Source organism: Chaetura pelagica, unplaced genomic scaffold (assembly GCF_000747805.2).
Source record: "Chaetura pelagica isolate M959 unplaced genomic scaffold, ChaPel_1.0 scaffold260, whole genome shotgun sequence".
Classification (NCBI taxonomy): Eukaryota; Metazoa; Chordata; class Aves; order Apodiformes; family Apodidae; genus Chaetura; species Chaetura pelagica.
In genome coordinates, this window is record NW_009951940.1 from 1,177,789 (window position 1) to 1,197,290 (window position 19,502).

A 19,502-nucleotide genomic window follows, 5' to 3' on the forward strand; every position below is an offset into this window, starting at 1 on the left:
TCCTGCCAGTAGGAGCTGTCCTGATGGGCTTTACATTTACTGCCCTTCTGGAGCGATGTCTGCTACGTTTTTCTCAACTCCCTTTTTTTTTTTATTTATTTCTTTTCTAAACTCGGATATATGCTGTGATTCAACCAATCTTTTTCTCTTCCCTCCCTGAAATGTCAGCTTTCAGAAGAAGAGAAGATCCAGCGTTACAGCATCCTTTCTGAGCTGTATGAGCGAATTGGTTTCCACCGCAAGTCGGCGTTTTTCAAGCGGATCGCAGCCATGCAGTGCGCTGCTCCCAGCATCCCAGAGCCTGGCTGGAGGGCCTGCTACAAGCTGCTGCTGGAAACTCTCCCTGGATACAGCTTATCACTGGATCCTAAGGATTTCAGCAAAGGTAAGTGTCTCTGGGAAAGCGAGAATTGGCAGTGTAGGCCTCTCTGCTGGATTTCTGTAACTGATTTCCTTGAGAGATTTCACATGACACCAAAATAACTTTATAGAATCACAGAATGGTTTGGGTTGAAAGAGACCTTAAAGATCATCTAGATTCAACCCCCCTGCATGACCAGGGAGACCTCCCGCTAGGTCAGGTTGCTCCAAGCCCCATCCAACCTGCCCTTGAATCCTTCCAGGGATGGGACTTCCACACCCTCCCAGGGCAACCTGTTCCAATGTCTCACTACCCTCACGGCAAAGAATTTCTTCCTAATCTCTCACCTCAATCTCCCCTCTTACGGTTTTAGTCTATCACCCCTTGTCCTCTCACCACAAGCCCTTGTAAAAAGTCCCTCCTCAGCTTTCCTGGAGTCCCTTCAGGCACTGGAAGGTGCTCTAAGCCCTTCCTGGAGCCTTTTCTTCTCCAGGCTGAACAGCCCCAACTCTCCCAGCCTGTCTCCAGAACAGAGCTGCTTCAGCCCTCTGAACATCTTCATGGCCTCCTCTGGACTTGCTCCAACAACTCTATGTCCTTCCTGTGTTGAGGGCCCCAGAACTGTACACAGTATTCCCAGTGGGGTCTGACCAGAGCAGAGGGGCAGAATCCCCTGCCTTGCCCTTGTTTTTGTGTATCGTTTTGTTTTTACTTCATGGGAAGTGTTAGCTGTTAGTTTCTGAATTCTCATGATTAGTGTATTAGTTGATAGAGAAGCATAGACAACAGAAATTGCTTTCACATTTAAACCTTCACACGAACTCAAAGATCCTAATTTTTCTTTTGTTTTGAGAGCAAGATTCAGAGTTTGTAATTACTGCTTCCGTTGGGCGATGTGTGCGAGTGTCATGAAATTACTTCTTAGTCTATGAAGAAAGCCAAACCAGTTGATTTGTGAGGACATGTGACTTTAAAAAGTGCTCCCTGTCTGATTTGCTTCCTAGGAACACACAGGGGCTGGGCTGCAGTGCAGATGCGTTTGCTTCACGAGCTGGTGTATGCATCCAGAAGAATGGGGAATCCTGCTCTGTGTGTCAGGCATCTCTCTTTTCTTCTGCAGACCATGCTGGATTTTCTTTCTGATCAAGGTATGGTTTTAAAAAAAGATGTGTGTGTTGTCTTCTGTCCTATGGCCAAATTGTGTGACTTTGTTTTGAAATGTACTTAATTTGAGAAGTACTGGAGAGCACAGAAGTTAGGGAATTCTGTGTATGTGTGAGGTGGCTCGTGGATCATAGGCAGTCATGTGTGCAGAATGAAGAGTTTAAAGCATTAGTGGCCTGACCTTGATGTGTAGTAGCTAAAAGAAAATTTCCTTTAATGTTTTCCATCCAAAGATTGACAGCCTTAAGCCTTAATGCTCTGTTTCTTCTGTAAATAGAATCATAGAATCACAGAATGGTTTGGGTTGGAAAGGACCTTAAAGATCATCTACTTCCAACCCTCTTGCCATGGGCAGGGCCACCTCCCACCAGACCAGGCTGAACAAGCCCCATCCAACCTGCCCTTGAACACCTCCAGAGATGGGGATTCCACAACCTCCCTAGGTAACCTGTTCCAGTGCCTTCCTTCCCTCATGGTGAAGAATTTCTTCCTGATGTCTAACCTAAATCTCCCCTCTTTGCATTTAAAACCATCACCCCATGACCTATCACTAGATACATGCCCTTGTAAAAAGTCTCTCCCCAGCTATTTGTGTACTAAGAAAATTATCATAGGGCTGAATTTGTATCTGGATTAAAAAAAAGGTAGTATTTTCAAATACTAACAGCTTTCATAAGTGTTATTAATTAAGAGATTGAGAGGGCTTGAGATTGAAAAGTAAATTCAGAAGAGTGTACAATACTTCAGACTGCATCTACCACAAGTTTTCTGATAAAATGTGATTTCTGACAAAACATTCATGACGTGGATACAGAATTAATCTAAGGGAGCAGCCACAATCCTTGGTTCTGTACTTGGAACAAGGAACTTGTAGAAGCTGAACATGATGGAGCTGAGTTAAGCAGTGTTTAACCAGGAGGCTTAAGCTTCTGTCGGTTTCTTCCAAAAATTCTTTTTTAATTCAGCAAGAAATTTCAGTGGGATTTATTAAATTTGTTAGTGGATGACAATGGAATAAATGTATCTGTGGATGTTTTCCAGAAATGGTAGTGCTGGGTATGCCGTGTCTTTTGCAGGGCAGGGCCATGCAGCTTTTACAAAATCACCTGGAAAACAAAACGTGACAACTGTTGTGTTTGTTTTGTGTTTCTTGGGAAGAATATTTCAAAGAGGTTGTTTTTTTTTTGTTTTTTTTTTTTTTTTTTAACACCCAGAGTAATGAGACTGAGCTGGTGATGAAAGGTTTTAAAAGATGTTTTGCATTCAGAGTAAGCCAGGTAAAAAGTGCATTTTTTTTTTTTCCCAGTTATTCTCTCATTTATGATAAAGAGAATGTCAGTAAGATGATGTAGGTTTTTTTCTTGCCTCTCTTTTCTGCTTTAGTTGTGGCTGAACATCACTCCTTGGTAACTCCTGCTGCAGAGAACCTTGTTGGACCTTTAGGTCCTTGCCTGCCACTGATTTCCCTCTGATAAGAGGCTCAAATCAGTAGTGGACAAGGGAGAGGAACTGCAAGGAACTGATAATCTGGAATAAATTATCTTTGTCTGTAGATCTTATTTGCTGTTAAAAGGTCCTTGTATTTTTCAGGACTTTTAATGAAGCTTTGTTGATTTTTAGGTATGGAAATTTTGGCTGAAGGCAAGGCTTTAAGTGTTTCTTCTCTGCATGTCTACCTATGATATTGGTAATCCCTAAACCAGGTGACCCTTGGGAGAAAGTCCTGATTCATGCCTTGCAAACCTTAGGGGGGTCTGTACGTTTGGCTGCAGGCTATTTTCTCATGGAAATAATCTCTCACCTTCCAGAAGATTCTTATTCTCAGCCAGTACTGAGATCATCCTCCCTGATGAAGAATTCCTGCTAAAATTTATGCTGAAATGCTATTTCAGTTCCCCTGATCCTCTAGATCAGTTGTAATGGACTTGTCAGCATTGGCTGGGCAGACCACTTTGATGTTGGGAGTTGGAGGACCAGGGACTGCATGCCAATAATCTGGGATTACTTTCAGAACCTTTTCATCCTCCACTGCTGTGCTCAGGTGATGGCTGACAGGTCAGCTGCTGGGGTGAGGTCTGTGCCTTTGGCAATGAGTGATAAGCTTGATCTAAGAAAAAAATCCTCAAGCCTTGTTTATCTTCAGAAATTATAGTTAAGCCTGGACTGGTGGTAATTTGATGATGTCAGATGTGTTGTCTGACTAGGCTTAAAATAAGCCTTTCTATCTCACAGCTTGAAAGAAGAAACTGCGGTATTTTACATACATTTTTATTTATAGAACAGATTGCTTATGCATTCACTTGGTGATATTTAAATTTCAAATTGCTATGTAGATATATTGGAAATCAGAAAGACTATTAAACTGGGCTCATAAAAATTGACAGTGAGACCAAAAGCAAATGTGTAAATGCCCTGAAGTGTAACCCTTCTGCCAAGCCCGTACTGGCAGCGGTGAAGACCAGTCTCAATTTCTGAGGATCTTTACTTAAAACACAGAATCATAGAATGTGTGGGGTTGGATGGGACCTTTAAAGTTCCTCTAGTCCAGCACCGCCTGCAGTGCAGGGACCTTTTTAACTATATCAGATTGCTCAGAGCCCCATCAAGCCTGTCCTTGAATGTCTTCAGGGATGGGGCCTCCACCACCTCTCAGGACAACCTGTTCCAGTGCTTCACCACCCTCAGGGTTTTAATGAAATATATTGTTCTGTATGTCCACAAAAACACCTGGGAAAACAAAATCAAGCTGCATGGACACTTGAGGAGCTATACTTCCCTACAAAGATTTGACTAAATGACATTTCACTAGGGAAAGGGGTAAGAATAATCTAGAAACCTGTAAGAAACTGCTGCTATTCGAAACTGTGGAATAATTTAAAAACATCTCTTATTTTGAGGGACTGCTGGAGCAACTTGGTACTGTGTCCTGTTCTGTTGTTTCTGTCTTGCTATGACTTTCTCATTTTTTCCCAGTTTAGGCTGCAGTAACAACAGTTCTTGAGAACTTCAGCTCAGCTTTTTTTTTGTTTGAGCTGTTTTCTAACCATTGCTCCCCTTTGTGTGCTGTTCCTCCTGCCTCTTCCCATAGTGCTCCTCCTCTTTTTCTTTTCTCCTGTTCATTGTATTTAGCTGACAGAAAACAAAGAATATAAGGATTAGAAATAAAACACAGGATAACCAATGTCTGTTTTTCAAATAAACAAACTACCTTGACAGTAGTGCTAAACTTTGCATGGAAGTGAAGAAGCTAATTGAAAGAAGCAAAAAGGAGTGGTGTGTTTGCTGGTAGTGTGGAGACTGCATAAAGATGTCATAGCAGATTCTCACAGAGTATATTCTCTTTCTGCATTAAAGTAAATAAGAAAGCAGTGAAAAAAAGCAGAAGTGGTTAAATAGCAAAAGAAGTGCAACTGGGGGAGGACAGAAAAGCTTACTGTGTAAAAGTGGATGTGGTGTCCAAACAGAGAATAGAAAGAAATGTCAACCCCAGTAAGTTACATGAGGGGGAAAGAAGAACATCAGGCCAGGAAACATTTTGAGGAGTAACTTGCTGCAGTCATGGAAGTTAAGAAGTTCTCCAGATACATTAGAAGCAGGAAGCCTGCCAGAATGAAAATGTAATTTAGGTATGAAAAGAGACACTCAATGAAGATTGGTCTGTGTCAGAAAATTTTGATCAAGGTTTTCCATTTAGGAAGAAAAATTCCAAGACTTGGTCTTTCCTCTGTAGAGAATATATCTGTGGAATTCTTTCAAAGTGTACTTAGAAATGGTTTATGGTGGGGACTGATCTGAATTGTAAAATGAGTGGTAATAAATGGCAGGTATCAGATAAGGTTCAAAGATGTGAAAAGAAATTTTAAATGAAACAGTTAAAATACTAACAGTTGCGATTAATGGATTTCTTAGATTGTCTTCATTCTCATTTAAAAATTATGAATAGCAAGTGTGTATCTGCATTTTTTTAAGAGTTCAGCAAGAACTCTTTAGTTCTAACTAAATGAGCTGGGTTTATCTTGCAGCATCCTAGTCATACTAATGATCCTGGCCATCCCAGTGATCCTTCTGAAAAGATCCGTCATTCCCTTTGCACATGAATGTGGCTGCCTCAGTGCTGACTGGGTGTCTGGACCTGACTCTAGTAATCAATTTTGATTTAATAGGAAGGAGTCAAAATATCTTTGAGGTGTGATTTCTTTCTATAGGTGTTCTTTCCAAGGAATGGTGGAGTGTTTGTACCAGTGTGATTTTAGTTGAATTCCAGTGTTCCTGAATTCCAAAAGAACCTCCTTTTGGTGCATTAATCGAAGGTTTGAAGAGAGAGAGAGAGAGAGAGAGAGAGAGAGAGAGAAGAAGTGAATAAGATGATGACTTTGAGGGAAGAGCCTATGAATCATGTGGCTTTTGCTTTTCAAAACAGTTGTAAACTATGAGGAAACTGGCAAAAATGACAATACCGCAATTTGTTGCTGAGCCTGGGTCCTTTAGAAGAGTTTCTAGAGTCAAGTTGATTGTGATACTGTTTCTTGAGAGGAGAATGTAAGAGATCCTGTGTTGGAAACATTCTCTTAGGTCTGTTTATGCTGTTCCCTGTAATCCACTGAAGTCTGTGTAATGGGCACCAAGAGCTTTGCTCTGCAACTTCTCTCCTTAGTGCTGGAAAGCTTGATAATCCAGACCCAGCCTGTCAGCACTTTGCAAAGTTTTGTAGTCGTAAGGAATGTTTTTCCTGAATCTTGCATTTAAATTTCCCCTAGGATCCTCTATACTGTGTAAATTAATTTTTAGAACAGTAGAAGTTATTGATTTCAAAGGCTGACAAGAGTGAAGCTGTAATCAGACTAAAGAGGAAATATAATGCAAATTCAAACTTGATGTAGACTGAGTTGAGGTGAGATTTACTTAAGTGACACTAATGAACTGGTTTCACTGCACTGTGTTGTATTTTAGTTGGCAAAGTACCTGCAAGTTCTTTCTGCCTAACCAATAGATCTTATGAAAGAGAGTTAGTTTGGTTGGTTTTACAATACTAAAATTAACTGATTTCAGGATGGAGGCTGAAATGTTCAGTTTAAGTACCAGGGAATATTTATAGCTGCATGGTAGGTGCTTAGCCATTAATAACAAATCCTTTTACAGCTTCAGCACAGTGCCATAACTTATCTGAGTACTTCTATATAAAAAAGTGTATATGTGTGTGTCCATATATATATTTATATATATAAATAAATGTAATTGAACAGACTTGTCGTCTCTTCTGTGTTTGATGTATAGCAGTGTTACAGGGTTCTGTAAGAATGAATATATTTTAAAAAGCTTGAATATATTACAAAAAGCTTGAATATAAATGCTTTCTGACAGATTGTAATGAAAGACTTCTGAGATTGCATATGGAGTAGGAGGAGGTTTCTTAGAAGCCACTTAACTCTTCATTCTTATTCATCATGGTGCCACAAATTTTGCAGCTTTTCATCTTGTCCTGTGTTTTCTTCAGTTGTGTGCTAGAAAACGTCAGCACTCTCATGTGCGTTTGCTGCTGGGAGTTGTTTATCTGCAACACTTTTTCCTGCTTTTCTAAAAAAAACACCCTTTTTCTAATTTAAAATAGTAGCAGCAGTGTAGAACTCTCTGAGCTTCTTTCATTCTTTTAAAAAAATCTCTCGCTGGGATTGGTGTTTTCTAGAGACAAGCTGGCTTATTAAATAACTTCACTCAAACTGCTTTCTTAAAAAAGGTGTAATTTATTTTCCTGAAATAGATGTCTTTTAGACTATGTAGAAAGTCAAGATTGCCCAGAGGAAAACCACAATGCCTGTACATCTTTATCTTAGTTTCAAATAATGGTCTCCTTATCCTTGCGTTCCTTAAGTAAGCCTGGCTCAGATCCTAATTCAGTGCGTTTATTGATTTTGAAGTGGAAGAAATAAATGAGACTGAGTAAACTAGCAACACTGATAAAAAATTTAAATGAATTTGCTAAGCACAAAATATGCGTGGCCAGCAGGTTGAGGGAAGTGATCCTGCCCCTGTACTCTGCATTTCTGAGATCCCACCATGTCCATTTCTGGAGCCCCCAACAAAGGAAGGACATGGAGCTGTTGGAGCAAGTCCAGAGAAGGGCCACAAAGATGCTCAGAGGGCTGGAGCAGCTCTGCTCTGGAGGCAGGCTGAGAGAGTTTGGGCTCTTCAGCCTGGAGAAGAGAAGGCTCCAGGGAGAGCTTAGAGCACCTCCCAGTGCCTGAAGGGGCTCCAGAAAAGCTGGGGAGGGACTTGGGACAAGGGCAGGGAGGGAGAGGACAAGGGGGAAGGGATTAAAACTGGGAGATGGGAGATTCAGGTTAGATGTTAGGAGGAAATTCTTCACTGTGAGGGTGGGTAGACGCTGGCCCAGGTTGCCCAGAGAAGCTGTGGCTGCCCCATCCCTGGAAGTGTCCAAGGGCAGGTTGGATGGGGCTTTGAGCAACCTAGTCTGGTGGGAGGTGTCCCTGCACATGTAGGGGTTGGAACTAGATGATCTTTAAGCTCCGTTCTAACCCCAACCATCCTGTGATTCTATATGAAGACCAACAGTTTTTAAGGTCATATGTTGCATGAATGAAAAAAATACTGTCCTGTGAAGAAAATGAAGACTGATCCAAATGTATAACATTATAAACAAACCTGTTTGATTTGATTAATTGAGGATAATGATACAACTGTTCAAATGAAGACCAGGTGCCAGGTTTCTGTTTCAGAAAGAATGATTGCTTTGGGGAAGGCAGACTGTAATTGGCAATACCTACACATGAAGAATTAGTTCTATATTTTTGTAGTTAAGGAAGCTCTTTAGAAGATACTGTATTACTAAAATTCAGATAAATTTTATATGGCACTTAACAGACTTGGGACTGCTCTCTTTAACCTAAATACAAATGACACTGGAATCAAGGCTTCTACTAAAAGTAGCATTTTATATGTAAAAAAAAAAAAATCCACGTTTAAAAGAGAATCATCCATGTAGTTTGGTGGACTCCCTGTATGATGTCCATAGGATTCAATATGCTAAAAAAAAGAAGTGTAAGATCCAGGAGTGACAGGGACAAAATGTTTTTTCAAAAGGATGGGAAAACTCAACCATATGTCAGCTGAGAGAGCTGGTGTTTTTGTTGAAAGTTTTCAGACATTGTCTTTTTTTTTAAAGCAACTTAACTGTCCTTGCCTCAAGCAAGTCCCTTCTCTTTGTGTGATTAGTGGAGGCATAAAAACTTTGATTCATGATAATCCTTGTCAAGGTATGACTCAGGATCAGCATTGAACCAGTGACAACAAGGCTCTCAATCTCTCCCCCTGCCACCCAGGGAGAGAGAATGAAGGAGTGGGACTTCCTGGATTTAAAACTAAACCAGACAGTTTTATTTAAACGCTAATGATAAAAGAAAATATGTGCAATGATACACAAATGTGTTAATGAATGTGCAAACCCCTATTGCCTCCCCCCACCCCCAGCAGCTTCCCCAGCATCTCCTGAGCTGTGAGCAGCTCTGAAATGTCCCAAAGCTGTTGGAGAGGGCAGAGAGGCAGGAGCTGAGGAGAGAGTGATGAGGGGCAAGGATGCACAGGCCTGGGGATCAAGGGTGATGGATGGAGTACTCCCTGGATACCAGCCATGGACAGTAGAAAAGGGAAGAAGAAGCAGGGAGGAGTTGTCTTCTGTGATTCCTGACCTTACACTGAGCTTGCACAGATACATGGAATGGAACACTTCGGTCAGTTTTGCTGTCTGTCTAGTCCACTCCTCCCTACAGGAGGGCTGCAGACACAACTCTTCTGCTCCTGTAACATCTGAGGCTGCAGAGCAAAGTGCCCTTGATGTCTCAGCAGTAACATAAACATTCCAGTTATCAGTCCACTAGCTGGAAAACTTGCTGCTAGTTAAAGAGAGCTCACTGAAGGAAGAAAAAAATATGTCAGGAAAAAGAATCGTTTTCATCCTGCTCAAACTAGCAGAATCTTCTCTGGCCAAATTCCAGACTTTGCATAACAGTATATTGAGGAAAATATCCTACAGAAATGAGCATGTTGTTCTTGCCATCTTCTGTCCCTGGGCTTCTTCCTCCCCAAATACAAAATCAGATGTGTTGAAGTTATCTGTATGTTTTTACAAAGCCTACTTTGCTCAGAAGCACCTTTGCAGCAGTCCTTAACTATCAGAAGTTATCTGTGCTTAATTTGCTCCACTTTATGTTAAGGTTGCTCTTCTGGTATTTCTTAACATGAAAATATTAATACTGTACAGCAGTTTGCATGCTGATTTTGTGTGTACAAACTGTATTTTTGTTAATTATAGGGACATCTGAAGTTCTCAGATATGGTGGAGAATTAGATGCTGAAAATTTTTATGGCATGTTTCTGAACTCTGACTTCAGCTGTGTCAATATTTCATGAGTTTTTATCTAAAAATAGTTTTGTGATAGCTGTGAATTTCAAACTGGCTGTGACTTAATGTGTAAAGATTTTATATAATTATTAAAAACCTTAGAATAGAACACTGTGGTGTGTTTAGTTAGTCTCTTGCCATCTCTCTCTCTCTCTGTGGTGGTCATCTTAGAAAGAAGAAGCATTCTTTTCTCTTTTTACTTATGTTGCAAAGATTATCTTCTCTCCCTCCCTCCTGCAGAGTTAGTAGCGAAGCTGATAATTTCTTTTTCAAAGATGAGCTATTAGACATGCTATCACACAACAAATAACTGAATCCTTTTGCCCTCATTCGCTTTGTGTGGATGGAGCCACTTTCCATGATCATTATGTTCTGTCCAGGAAAGTGTCTAGCCCTCTGGGTAGCATAGATGAATTATTTGCTTGTTGTTCCTGTTCTTTTCCACAGCAAACTGTGAATTTTATTAGTCTTTAGTCTCAGCTGTATTTATTTAGAGAATTATTTAGCTTGATTTCTCAAAGAAACAGGATTCATCAAATATACTGTCTGCTGGTGCATTTCTGCTGTTCCCCCTAAGAATAGCTTTTGAGTCTATTGACAAAACCTGGTGTGGAGAACAAATCAGAAATGTTAATTTTGTTCCAGCTTCATGACACTTGGAAAAAGGAGATGCAAACAGTGCCTTGAGGAGGCAAAGAAAAACAAACAAACAAAAAGACCATTAATTCTCACTTGCTTTGGTCATTTTGCCATCCAGTTGGCCAGTCAAGTTGTGTGTACTTCCTAACTAATATAGTAAGGTTCTGAAATGTAGCTGTTCAAGGCAGTGTAGGAAGGTGGGTGAGTGTTGAGATTCATTGCAGTAGAGAATATCAGAATGAAACCCCAGTATTCCTTGTCTTGCTTTCAAAGCAGCTTGGACAAGTATCAGAGCTCTGACCAATTTGAAGTCATGTGTACTGGATACATGTACTTTTCAGAACAATATTGGAGATGCTGCTTGTTTACTAAAACTGTAGAAACTGCTGTCATCTAATACTCATCAGTCATAATGTAATGGAGAACCAGGTGATGCTTGTCTGCAAGTGAGAGGAGACCTGTTCTACTGAATTACACAGCTGAAATACTGAATTAATGGTTTGATCATGCAAGTCTTGCTAAGGCACTTCACTTAAAATGTTGGCTTGTTTGTGGTAGTAAAGAGTGATGTACTGAGTGTTCAGATAGGTTGAGTATGCAGTAGGACAATAGTCCATCTGCATCTCTCTGGAACTGCAGTTGAGGGACTACATGCTGTCATCTAGTGTTTAACTTCAAGGTCAGAAGTTTGCAGCTGTTACTGCCTGTGAATACTCAATTTCTACTTCAGCCTTTGTGAGGGTCTTCTGTGGGACCTACAGCAAAGCTGGGGAAGGAGTTTTTACCAGGGCTTGTAGAGAAAGGACAAGGGTGAATGGATGAAAACTGCAAGAGGGGAGATTTTGGTTAAGAGATCAGGAGGAAATTCCTTCCTATGAGGGTGGTGAGACACTGGCACAGGTTGCCCAGGGAAGTTTTTGCTGCCCCATCCCTGGAAATGTTCAAGGTCAGGTTGGATGGGGCTTGGAGCAACCTGTTCTAGAGGGAGGTGTCCCTGTCCATGCAGGGGGGTTGGATCTAGATGATCTTTAAGGTCCCTTCCAACCCAAACCATTCTATGATTCTATGATATTTTGTTAAAAATTATTTTTTAGTTGAAATAAATCATATCTTGATGGCAGGGCTATGGCAGCAGATGGGCTTTTTTTTTACCTTTTCTAGTTGTAAAGGGGTTCACCAAGCAATTTTTTTTTTTCTTTTTGTGAAGGAAATATCTATGTTTCTGGCTGCAGAAACTACTGTTCTTTTTCTTTTTCTGCTCTCAGGCTGACTTTTCTATCTGGTTATGTTTTAGTGGCGATTTATCAAGGAGACGTTTGACTCTTCCTGAGAGTTGGGTGGGTCAGCTGGCTTCTCCTTCTCAGGGGCTGACTGCTGTAGGAGGTCTCCTCAGGCTTCTCCTTTATGAACATTCTCTGCTATTTTTAAAGGGGAAGGAGAAGTTCAGCCAGGAAAAAGAAACCTTGGTACTAGGGATTTTTTATGTTGTTAAAACTCTGATTCTGGGCTTGTCACCATGGGGAAATTGAAGTCTAAACACTTTTAACTATTTGAACTGAAAGAGGGTAGATTTAGGTTAGACATCAGGAAGAAATTCTTCACCCTGAGGGTAGGAAGGCACTGGCACAGGTTGCCCAGGGAGGCTGTGGAAGCCCCATCCCTGGAGGTGTTCAAGGGCAGGTTGGATGAGGCTTGTGCAGCCTGGTCTGGTGGGAGATGTCCCTGTTCATAGCAGGGGGGTTGGAAGTAGATGATCTTTAAGGTCCCTTCCAACCTTCACCACTGTACAGTTCTATTTGTTTTCCAGCTTCCTTTTAGAATCTTTTAGCAAGTTCCATAAGGAAACAGAAAGTTGTGTGTCTTCCAGCGTATTTGGCAGGTCACACATAAACTGTTTCCTTCCTTCATTCTACCTTGCTTGAGGTTGTTCTCTGAGGAACACAATGACTTGATCAAAACAAGACCAACGAGTTGTTTACCAGAGAATAAATATTGTATTTTCAATATTTGACTTAGATTGAATGCAGATATTTTGATTTTTTGCAAATATTAAAGAACTAAAACATAGAGTTTTAGCAATTGTGTTGTTCTGATTTTCTCTTTTATCTGCCAAGGCATGAAATGCTGTTTGTGTGATATTGTTAAATCATGGTTATTGAAGTGCTTAAAAATGTTACTTTATAACTGACCTTCTTTCCTGCCCTTTTCTGATTTTAATGGCTTCATTTTTCTGTGAGATTGTTTCATCATTATTGTGAATGTAGCAGAAAGACTTCATTTCCCCCCCCCCCCCCCCTTTCACAAATGGTTTCTAACTGTGTAACTGAAGCTTTCAGGTTTTGGTCTTTTCATGTTTGAAAAATGTCTGAAGCAGCTTTGGGACGAAACCCATGTTTGTTGTGCTGACATGAAATGGGCAAAAATTTACCAGTAATATTGGTAGACTTCCAAAATTTTCAGTTGTCAGAAGCAGCCAAAGAAAGGGAATGAGAACCATTTGGTGTGGAATGGGGAAGCTGTGCTGGGAGGTTATACTGAACAAATTGGGATGTGCTGGCGTGGCGGTACTGACTGTGGCTTTGTTCAGCTTTATTTGGTTACAACTGTTCTGTGATCCTGGTCCTTCAGTGAGCATGGAGAAAAAGTGGAGGAAAATAATAATATGTGAATGTTGTTATTTTGGATGAAATAGCTCATAGTTTTTCACTAAACGTGTCTCTGTACGTACACAAGAGTATCCAGTAGTGTCTCCAGCTGCAGAGAAGCTTTTAAAGCTGTTGAGGTGAATTCAGGTTAAAGGATCAAGTGGTGATTGCTTGCCTGCTGTTGTGTACCAGCATGAAGACACTAGGTGGATAAAGACCTTGAGGAGCAGCTGTTTTCTGTCTTGTCTTTTCAAAGAGAAAGATAAGTACTGGTGACAGCTGTTGCAGTCACAGTCTTCTAAACTATGGGTCAGGAGACACCGTAGTTGAATAGGTCCTTCTAGGAGCTTTGTGCAGTTTCTGATTGTGTCAAAATACCATGACAGCCAGGCAGGTGCTAGGAAAATTCAGAGCCGTTTGGAGCCAGCAGTCTGTAGCAGGTTTTTGGCAGTTACTACAACATTGTCGATTTAACTAAGCAGAGAAATTTGTGTCATCCATTTATACCACAGAGGTTGGGTAGCAGAGGGGCTCAGTCAAGGGAGAAAGGCTCCAACATTTGCTTCCAGAAGCGGCTCTAAGGAATCATTACATGGTTTGGGTTGGAAGGGACCTTAAAAATCATCTAGTTCCAACCGCCCTGCATGGGCAGGGACACCTCCCACCAGCCCAGGTTGCTCAGAGCCTCACCCACCCTGCCTTTGAACACTTCCAGGGATGGGGCAGCCACAGCTTCCCTGGGCTACCTGTTCCAGTGTCTCACCAACCTCATAGTGAAGAATTTCTTCCTAAGGTCTAAACTGAATCTCCCCTCTTCCAGTTTTATTCCATTCTTCCTTGCCCTCTCACTCCATGCCCTTGTAAAAAGTCCTTTGTAAAAGGACCCTGGTCTAGATTAAGACCATTGCCCCTTGTCCTACAGCAACATGCCCTTGTAAAAAGTCCCTCCCCAGCTTTCCTGGAGCCCCTTCAGACACTGGAAGGTGCTTTAAGGTCTCCCTGAAGCCTTCTCCAGGCTGAACAGCTCCAACTCTCCCAGCCTGTCTCCAGAGCAGAGCTGCTCCAGCCCTTTGATCACCTTGATGGCCCTTCTCTGGACCCTCTTCAACAGCTCCATGTCTTTCCTGTGCTGAGGGCCCCAGAGCTGTACACAGTACTCCAGGTGAGGTCTGACCAGAGCAGAGGGGCAGAATCCCCTCCCTGGCCCTGCTGGCCACACTTCTTGTGATGCAGCCCAGGAATTTGTTTCTCTTCTTTGCCTTAGATATTTTTTTCAGCTAATGTTTCAGAACAGGGATTGTTCATATAACAATGCTATTATTATTAACCTTAACAAGCTTGGGGCCAATTTTGCTGGATATAAGTAGATAAATACTAGAATTTTTTATCTCAATAATGCAAGTATGAACAAAAAGCAGGTATAGTTTAACACTTCAAAAATTCTGAAATCTCCAGAAAACTGTCTTGCTTAAGGCCACTTAATTATGTTTGATCTATCCAATGAGGCTTCTGAAGCATATTTCTAAGCACTGCTTGCAAACAGTTGGAATTCCATTTGAGTTACTTTGTTTCAATATGAAAAAGTAAGTACAATGTTAGCTTATAACTTCATCTGAAACATTAGTTATGTGTAATTTTGCAATTGTTTTTTAATTTTATTTTAAATGAAATTATTTTCTAGAAAAGAAAGATGTAACACAGAGTTTGGAGAGCTACACAGCAAAGTGCCCTGGTACCATGGAATTCATCACCCTTCCAGATGGTTTGAAGTTACCTCCTGTTCCATTCACCAAGCTGCCTATTGTGAGGTAAGACTCCAAAATACAGTCTTCAACTTTCCCACAGCACCTGTCAAATTTTAAAGGCTCCTGGGAGGATGAAGTCTTCTCAGTTTACAGAACCTGTTTGTGAGAGCATGGAAAAATGTCAAAATGTCAAGTTGTTTTGATAAGTTCTTTGGCAAAAATAGAACCTTTGAGGAGAAAATACTTTCTATGGCCTTTAGTTTCAGAAGGAGAGAGGTGTTTTTTAAAACAACCCATATCTTTCAAGAGTTTCTGATACAATTGAAGAGAATTATTTTGTAATTGCAGCTGCGATTTAAGGTAGATACCTGATCATACTGAAGGTGCAGGAGTTGGATGCTGTCTCCATCCATGGGGTGTGGAGCTCAGCTGAAACTGATGCCTCTTGTAGCTGTTTCTTTCCAGATGCTGCAGTTTCAAGCTGACACCTTCACTGGCCTATCTGAAATCTATGTCCCTTTTTGTGTCTCCAAGCCCAGGCACATCATTCACTCAGTCCAGTGAATAACACCTTGTTCGGATTAAAGCCTGGCATGAAGTGTTAGAGTCAGAGAGAGAGAGAAAACAGACATTTGGCATCATTAATAAAAGAAAAAGGCTAAAAGAAAATCTTGGTCAGGAAGTGGCTCTTTGAAGGAAAGGTAATTTCTAGTCAGAAAAAACATGGTAGGAGTTATTGAAAAGAGTTCACACAGAGATTTGTGTTCTCACTGGGATGTCCTCAAACATTTCATGAAGCAGGAGTTCTGAGAGATAATGGTGTTGAAGCAAAGAGTGAAAATTATATTTATTTTGAGATTTCTTTTAGTCACTAAAATGAAAATTAATGTTTTACTCTCTGACCTTTTTTCATGATGTAACTAGTTTTACTATTTTTTTTTTCTAACTTCTGTGTTTTTTTCCACATTTACTGAAGAAAGAGACCTTGTCTAACCATTTGTAGTGCATTTAACATAGAATCACAGAACATGGAGTGGTTTGGGTTGGAAGGGACATTAAAGATCATCCAGATCCACCCTCCCCTGCATGGACAGGGACACCTCCCACTAGCCCAAATTGCTCCAAGCCCCATCCAACCTGCCCTTCAACACTTCCAGGGATGGGGCTTCCACAGCTTCCCTGGGCAACCTGTTCCGGTGTCTCACGACCCTCATAGTGAAGAATTTCCTCCTGATGTCTAACCTAAATCTCCCCTCTTTCAGTTTTAATTCACTCCTCCTTGTCCTTTCTCTACAAGCCCTTTGTCAAAAGTCAGTCCCCAGTTTTCCTGTCACCCTTCAGGTACTGGATTTGTCTGTTCAGACTAACTGTTGCGTGGGAGATGCTCCCTTAAGGTGTGTGTTTGACTGGAGCAGATGGGTATATGTGGTCAGATGGAGTTGTGTGCAGGATCAGAACAGTCACAGTGCTTCCAGTAATGTCCTGGAAAAACAGTGTTTTGTCTCCTGGTTGGACTTGGTACCAAGACACTGATGAGCCACCTGAGTCACTCTGCTTTTAACATACACTCCCAGGGCAAGAAATGCATTTTCCCTGAGGTCTTCCAGCATTGTCCCCTCAGTGGGTTCAGTCAATGCTGACAGGGCATCTGGGATGACTGTGCAGGTACCTGCTTTGTGGTGCCTGTTCAGTGGTCCAGGGCATACTTTGGAGTTGCAGCTGGAATCAGCTTTGCTGGAAAACAAGCAGTGTGGACAGATGATGTCAAAACCTTAATTGTTTGAACTCAAGCTAGGTATTACAGTGGGAAAGGGAGCTGACTAATTTATTATCAGCTGACCTTCAGGTTGATTTAGCTTTGCGAAAAATCTATGTATAGAGCTAAGCTAGTTCTATTTGACTGTCCAAGATCATATTTGCAGTCAAGACTGGTGTTTTGTAATGCAATCTAGATATTTTACTTTGGAATGAGTTGAATTACTGGACTGTATTGACACATTTTCCACTGACCTTCAAGATGTCCAGTAACAAGTTCAGGTGACTGTGTTTCAGGTGAGTTCCCTGGGCAGTCCATTCTGAAGGCAGACTCCTAGCTAAATACAGTATTTCCTCTCCTGAAAGAGTTTAGTATGAAATTTTAACCTTGCCCTTATTTTTTGGAAAGAAAAATTAAATATTAAAAAAAGTAGAAGTTGATTAAGTGAACTTGTACAGTCCTTTCTAGTACTTGAGTTAAGTGACTGTAGGGAGAAGTTAGAGCAAAAGTGTCCATGAAAATATTTTGAAGGGAAAATACTTTATTTTGAGAGCATAAGTGCTGTCAGGCACTTAGTGTCTCTTACATATCTCTCTTCTGGCAACAATCTTAGTATCACTCAATATAAAACCAAAGCTATCTTCCTTAATATATGTATAGTACCTGTCTCCTTTGGCTGTCAAATAGGTGGAGAACCATTTGCAACCTCTTCTCATTTATTATGACACTATCAAATCATTCGAGGAGGCTGTAGGAAAGGGAGAAAGGAGTTAATCCTTGAACAAGTTGGAGTTTTCCAGCATATTAGCACTTGGCCTCTTAATTGGTTTTAGAAGACTCCTAGGGTTTCAGCTAGACTCTTGTTCACATCTTGGTATATGCCTATTATATCATTAAGTATCTTTTAAAAGTTCACTGATGGGAAGTTTTGTGAGTAGTTTGTTTACTCCTTGCTTGTCTGCCTCAGTGTGGTGGCATCCCTCTAGCAATTAGCAAAGAATGTAGTTTTGTTCTATAGGGTTTGTTTTGGTTTTGTTTTTTTTCTACTGGAAAATGTTTTAAAAAGGTGGAGATATAATCCATGAGTGATGATAAAGGGGAGATTCTTGGCTCTTGATGACTTTATTAATGAAAAGCACAAATACTTCAACCTTAATAGACTGTAGCAAAATAGGTATGATACTTGGTAGTGATTGTTGCCTTTGTTCACCTTTTGGTTCTCCTTTCCTTGCTCCTTCCTGACTCTTTATGTAACTAGGAGTCTTAACAGGCTTCTATAATACTACTGCTTTCACTCAACATCCACTAATTTATTTCTTGTTCTTATGCCCAATATTTAGTTCTTAACTTCCCATCAGCATTGGAAGGCCACTGATTTTTCTGCATGGTATTTTAGGATTTGGGTCTTAACAGGAATATAGTTTAATAAATTATTTGGTTTGTATTTCTAATTGCTTTATGGTCATTTAGCAAACTCACTACAATTTCTGGGACTTTTGCTTCCTTCCAGAAGCAACTGTGTGCATTTTAATTGGTTTGAAATCTGTTTTATTACTCTTGGTGTAGTTCTTTATTTGTATTACATTGTCCAATGAAGTGTCGTCTGTCTTCTAGTGGGGGTTTAAGTAAAATATCTAATGGTTTTTTGCACTGGACTTGTGGTGTGTCTGTTGCTCAGTGTGCACTTAACTTGGAAATGATTATCTGGATTTCAAATCACTGATATGGCTACTTTGGGTTTTGTGAATTTCTACAAGAGATGTTTTTGCTTTGTATTTGTTTTCTGAGAGATTTATGAAACTTTAGTTTCCTAGGGTTGGTAGGACTTTCTTTTGTGCTGGAGATGTTTACTTCACATTTTCCATTTCAGGTATTTTGATCAGTAGCTGCTCGCAGTGTCATTGGCTACTTATCAGTTAGTTTTTAACACAAGCATCTGTAAAATTTTTGTACTCAACAGATCTGTGAAGCTGTTGAACCTCCCAACCAGTCTCCGACCTCACAAAATAAAGAGTCTGCTTGGCCAGAACATGTCAACCAAAAGCCCCTTCATCTATTCTCCAATAATCGCACACAGTCGAGGGGAAGAACGAAATAAGAAAATAGGTAAGAAGATTTTGTAGTATTTTTCCTCTGTTATGTTAAATGAGAAAATCTTTCTTGGTCAAGGACAGCATTCCTGAACATTACGTGCTTGTATTTGAAATAATCAGCATTTTAGCCTGAAGTTCTGAAAGAGCAAAGCTTTGTTCTCTGTGGGACAGTTTCAAGTTCCAAAGAGGAAAAAGCCTCGTAGATGATAAAATTGATTTTCGAAGTAATTAACTAGTTGTATTTCCTTCTCAAACAAAAGAGAAACCAGGGAAAACTTGAGTTCTGACACGTTCTGTTTGGCAGCAGCCAGCTTAGCAAGGTATCATGTGTGGTGCCCTGAGCACTTCTGAGATTTATCCTTTTCTAATAAGGGGATTGTATGAACATGAAATGATTAGGATGAATGAGCTGCAGTTTCTTGGACAGAAGATACAAACTCATAGGAAACTGGCCTGTGGTAGCTCATCAGCCATAGAAGGTTTTTAATAGTGGTGGGCCTTTTTTGTTGCTTTTGTGCACTTCACATGTGTGATAATTTTAAACATAAATGTTTGTGTCAGCACAAAAAGGACTCGTGTGACTATGGAATAGAACTGATTGTAAAAACTTGAAGACAGACATTGGCAGAATGGTGTTTATCTCAGTTTGGCTCCTTATGTTACTGGTGTTAATGCTGTGTCAT

At 40.6% G+C, this 19,502-nt stretch overlaps 1 protein-coding gene across 1 annotated transcript in view; it reads left to right on the forward strand.

Annotated features, from left to right (window-relative positions):
• TRAPPC9 (trafficking protein particle complex 9) overlaps positions 1–19,502 on the forward strand; it is a 453,230-nt gene that overhangs the window by 21,487 nt on the left and 412,241 nt on the right. The window contains exons 7-10 of the mRNA XM_009996696.1: positions 169–385; positions 1,366–1,509; positions 14,907–15,033; positions 18,687–18,832. Of these exons, the coding sequence (XP_009994998.1) occupies positions 169–385; positions 1,366–1,509; positions 14,907–15,033; positions 18,687–18,832 (634 nt within the window). The remainder of the gene's footprint in view (positions 1–168; positions 386–1,365; positions 1,510–14,906; positions 15,034–18,686; positions 18,833–19,502) is intronic.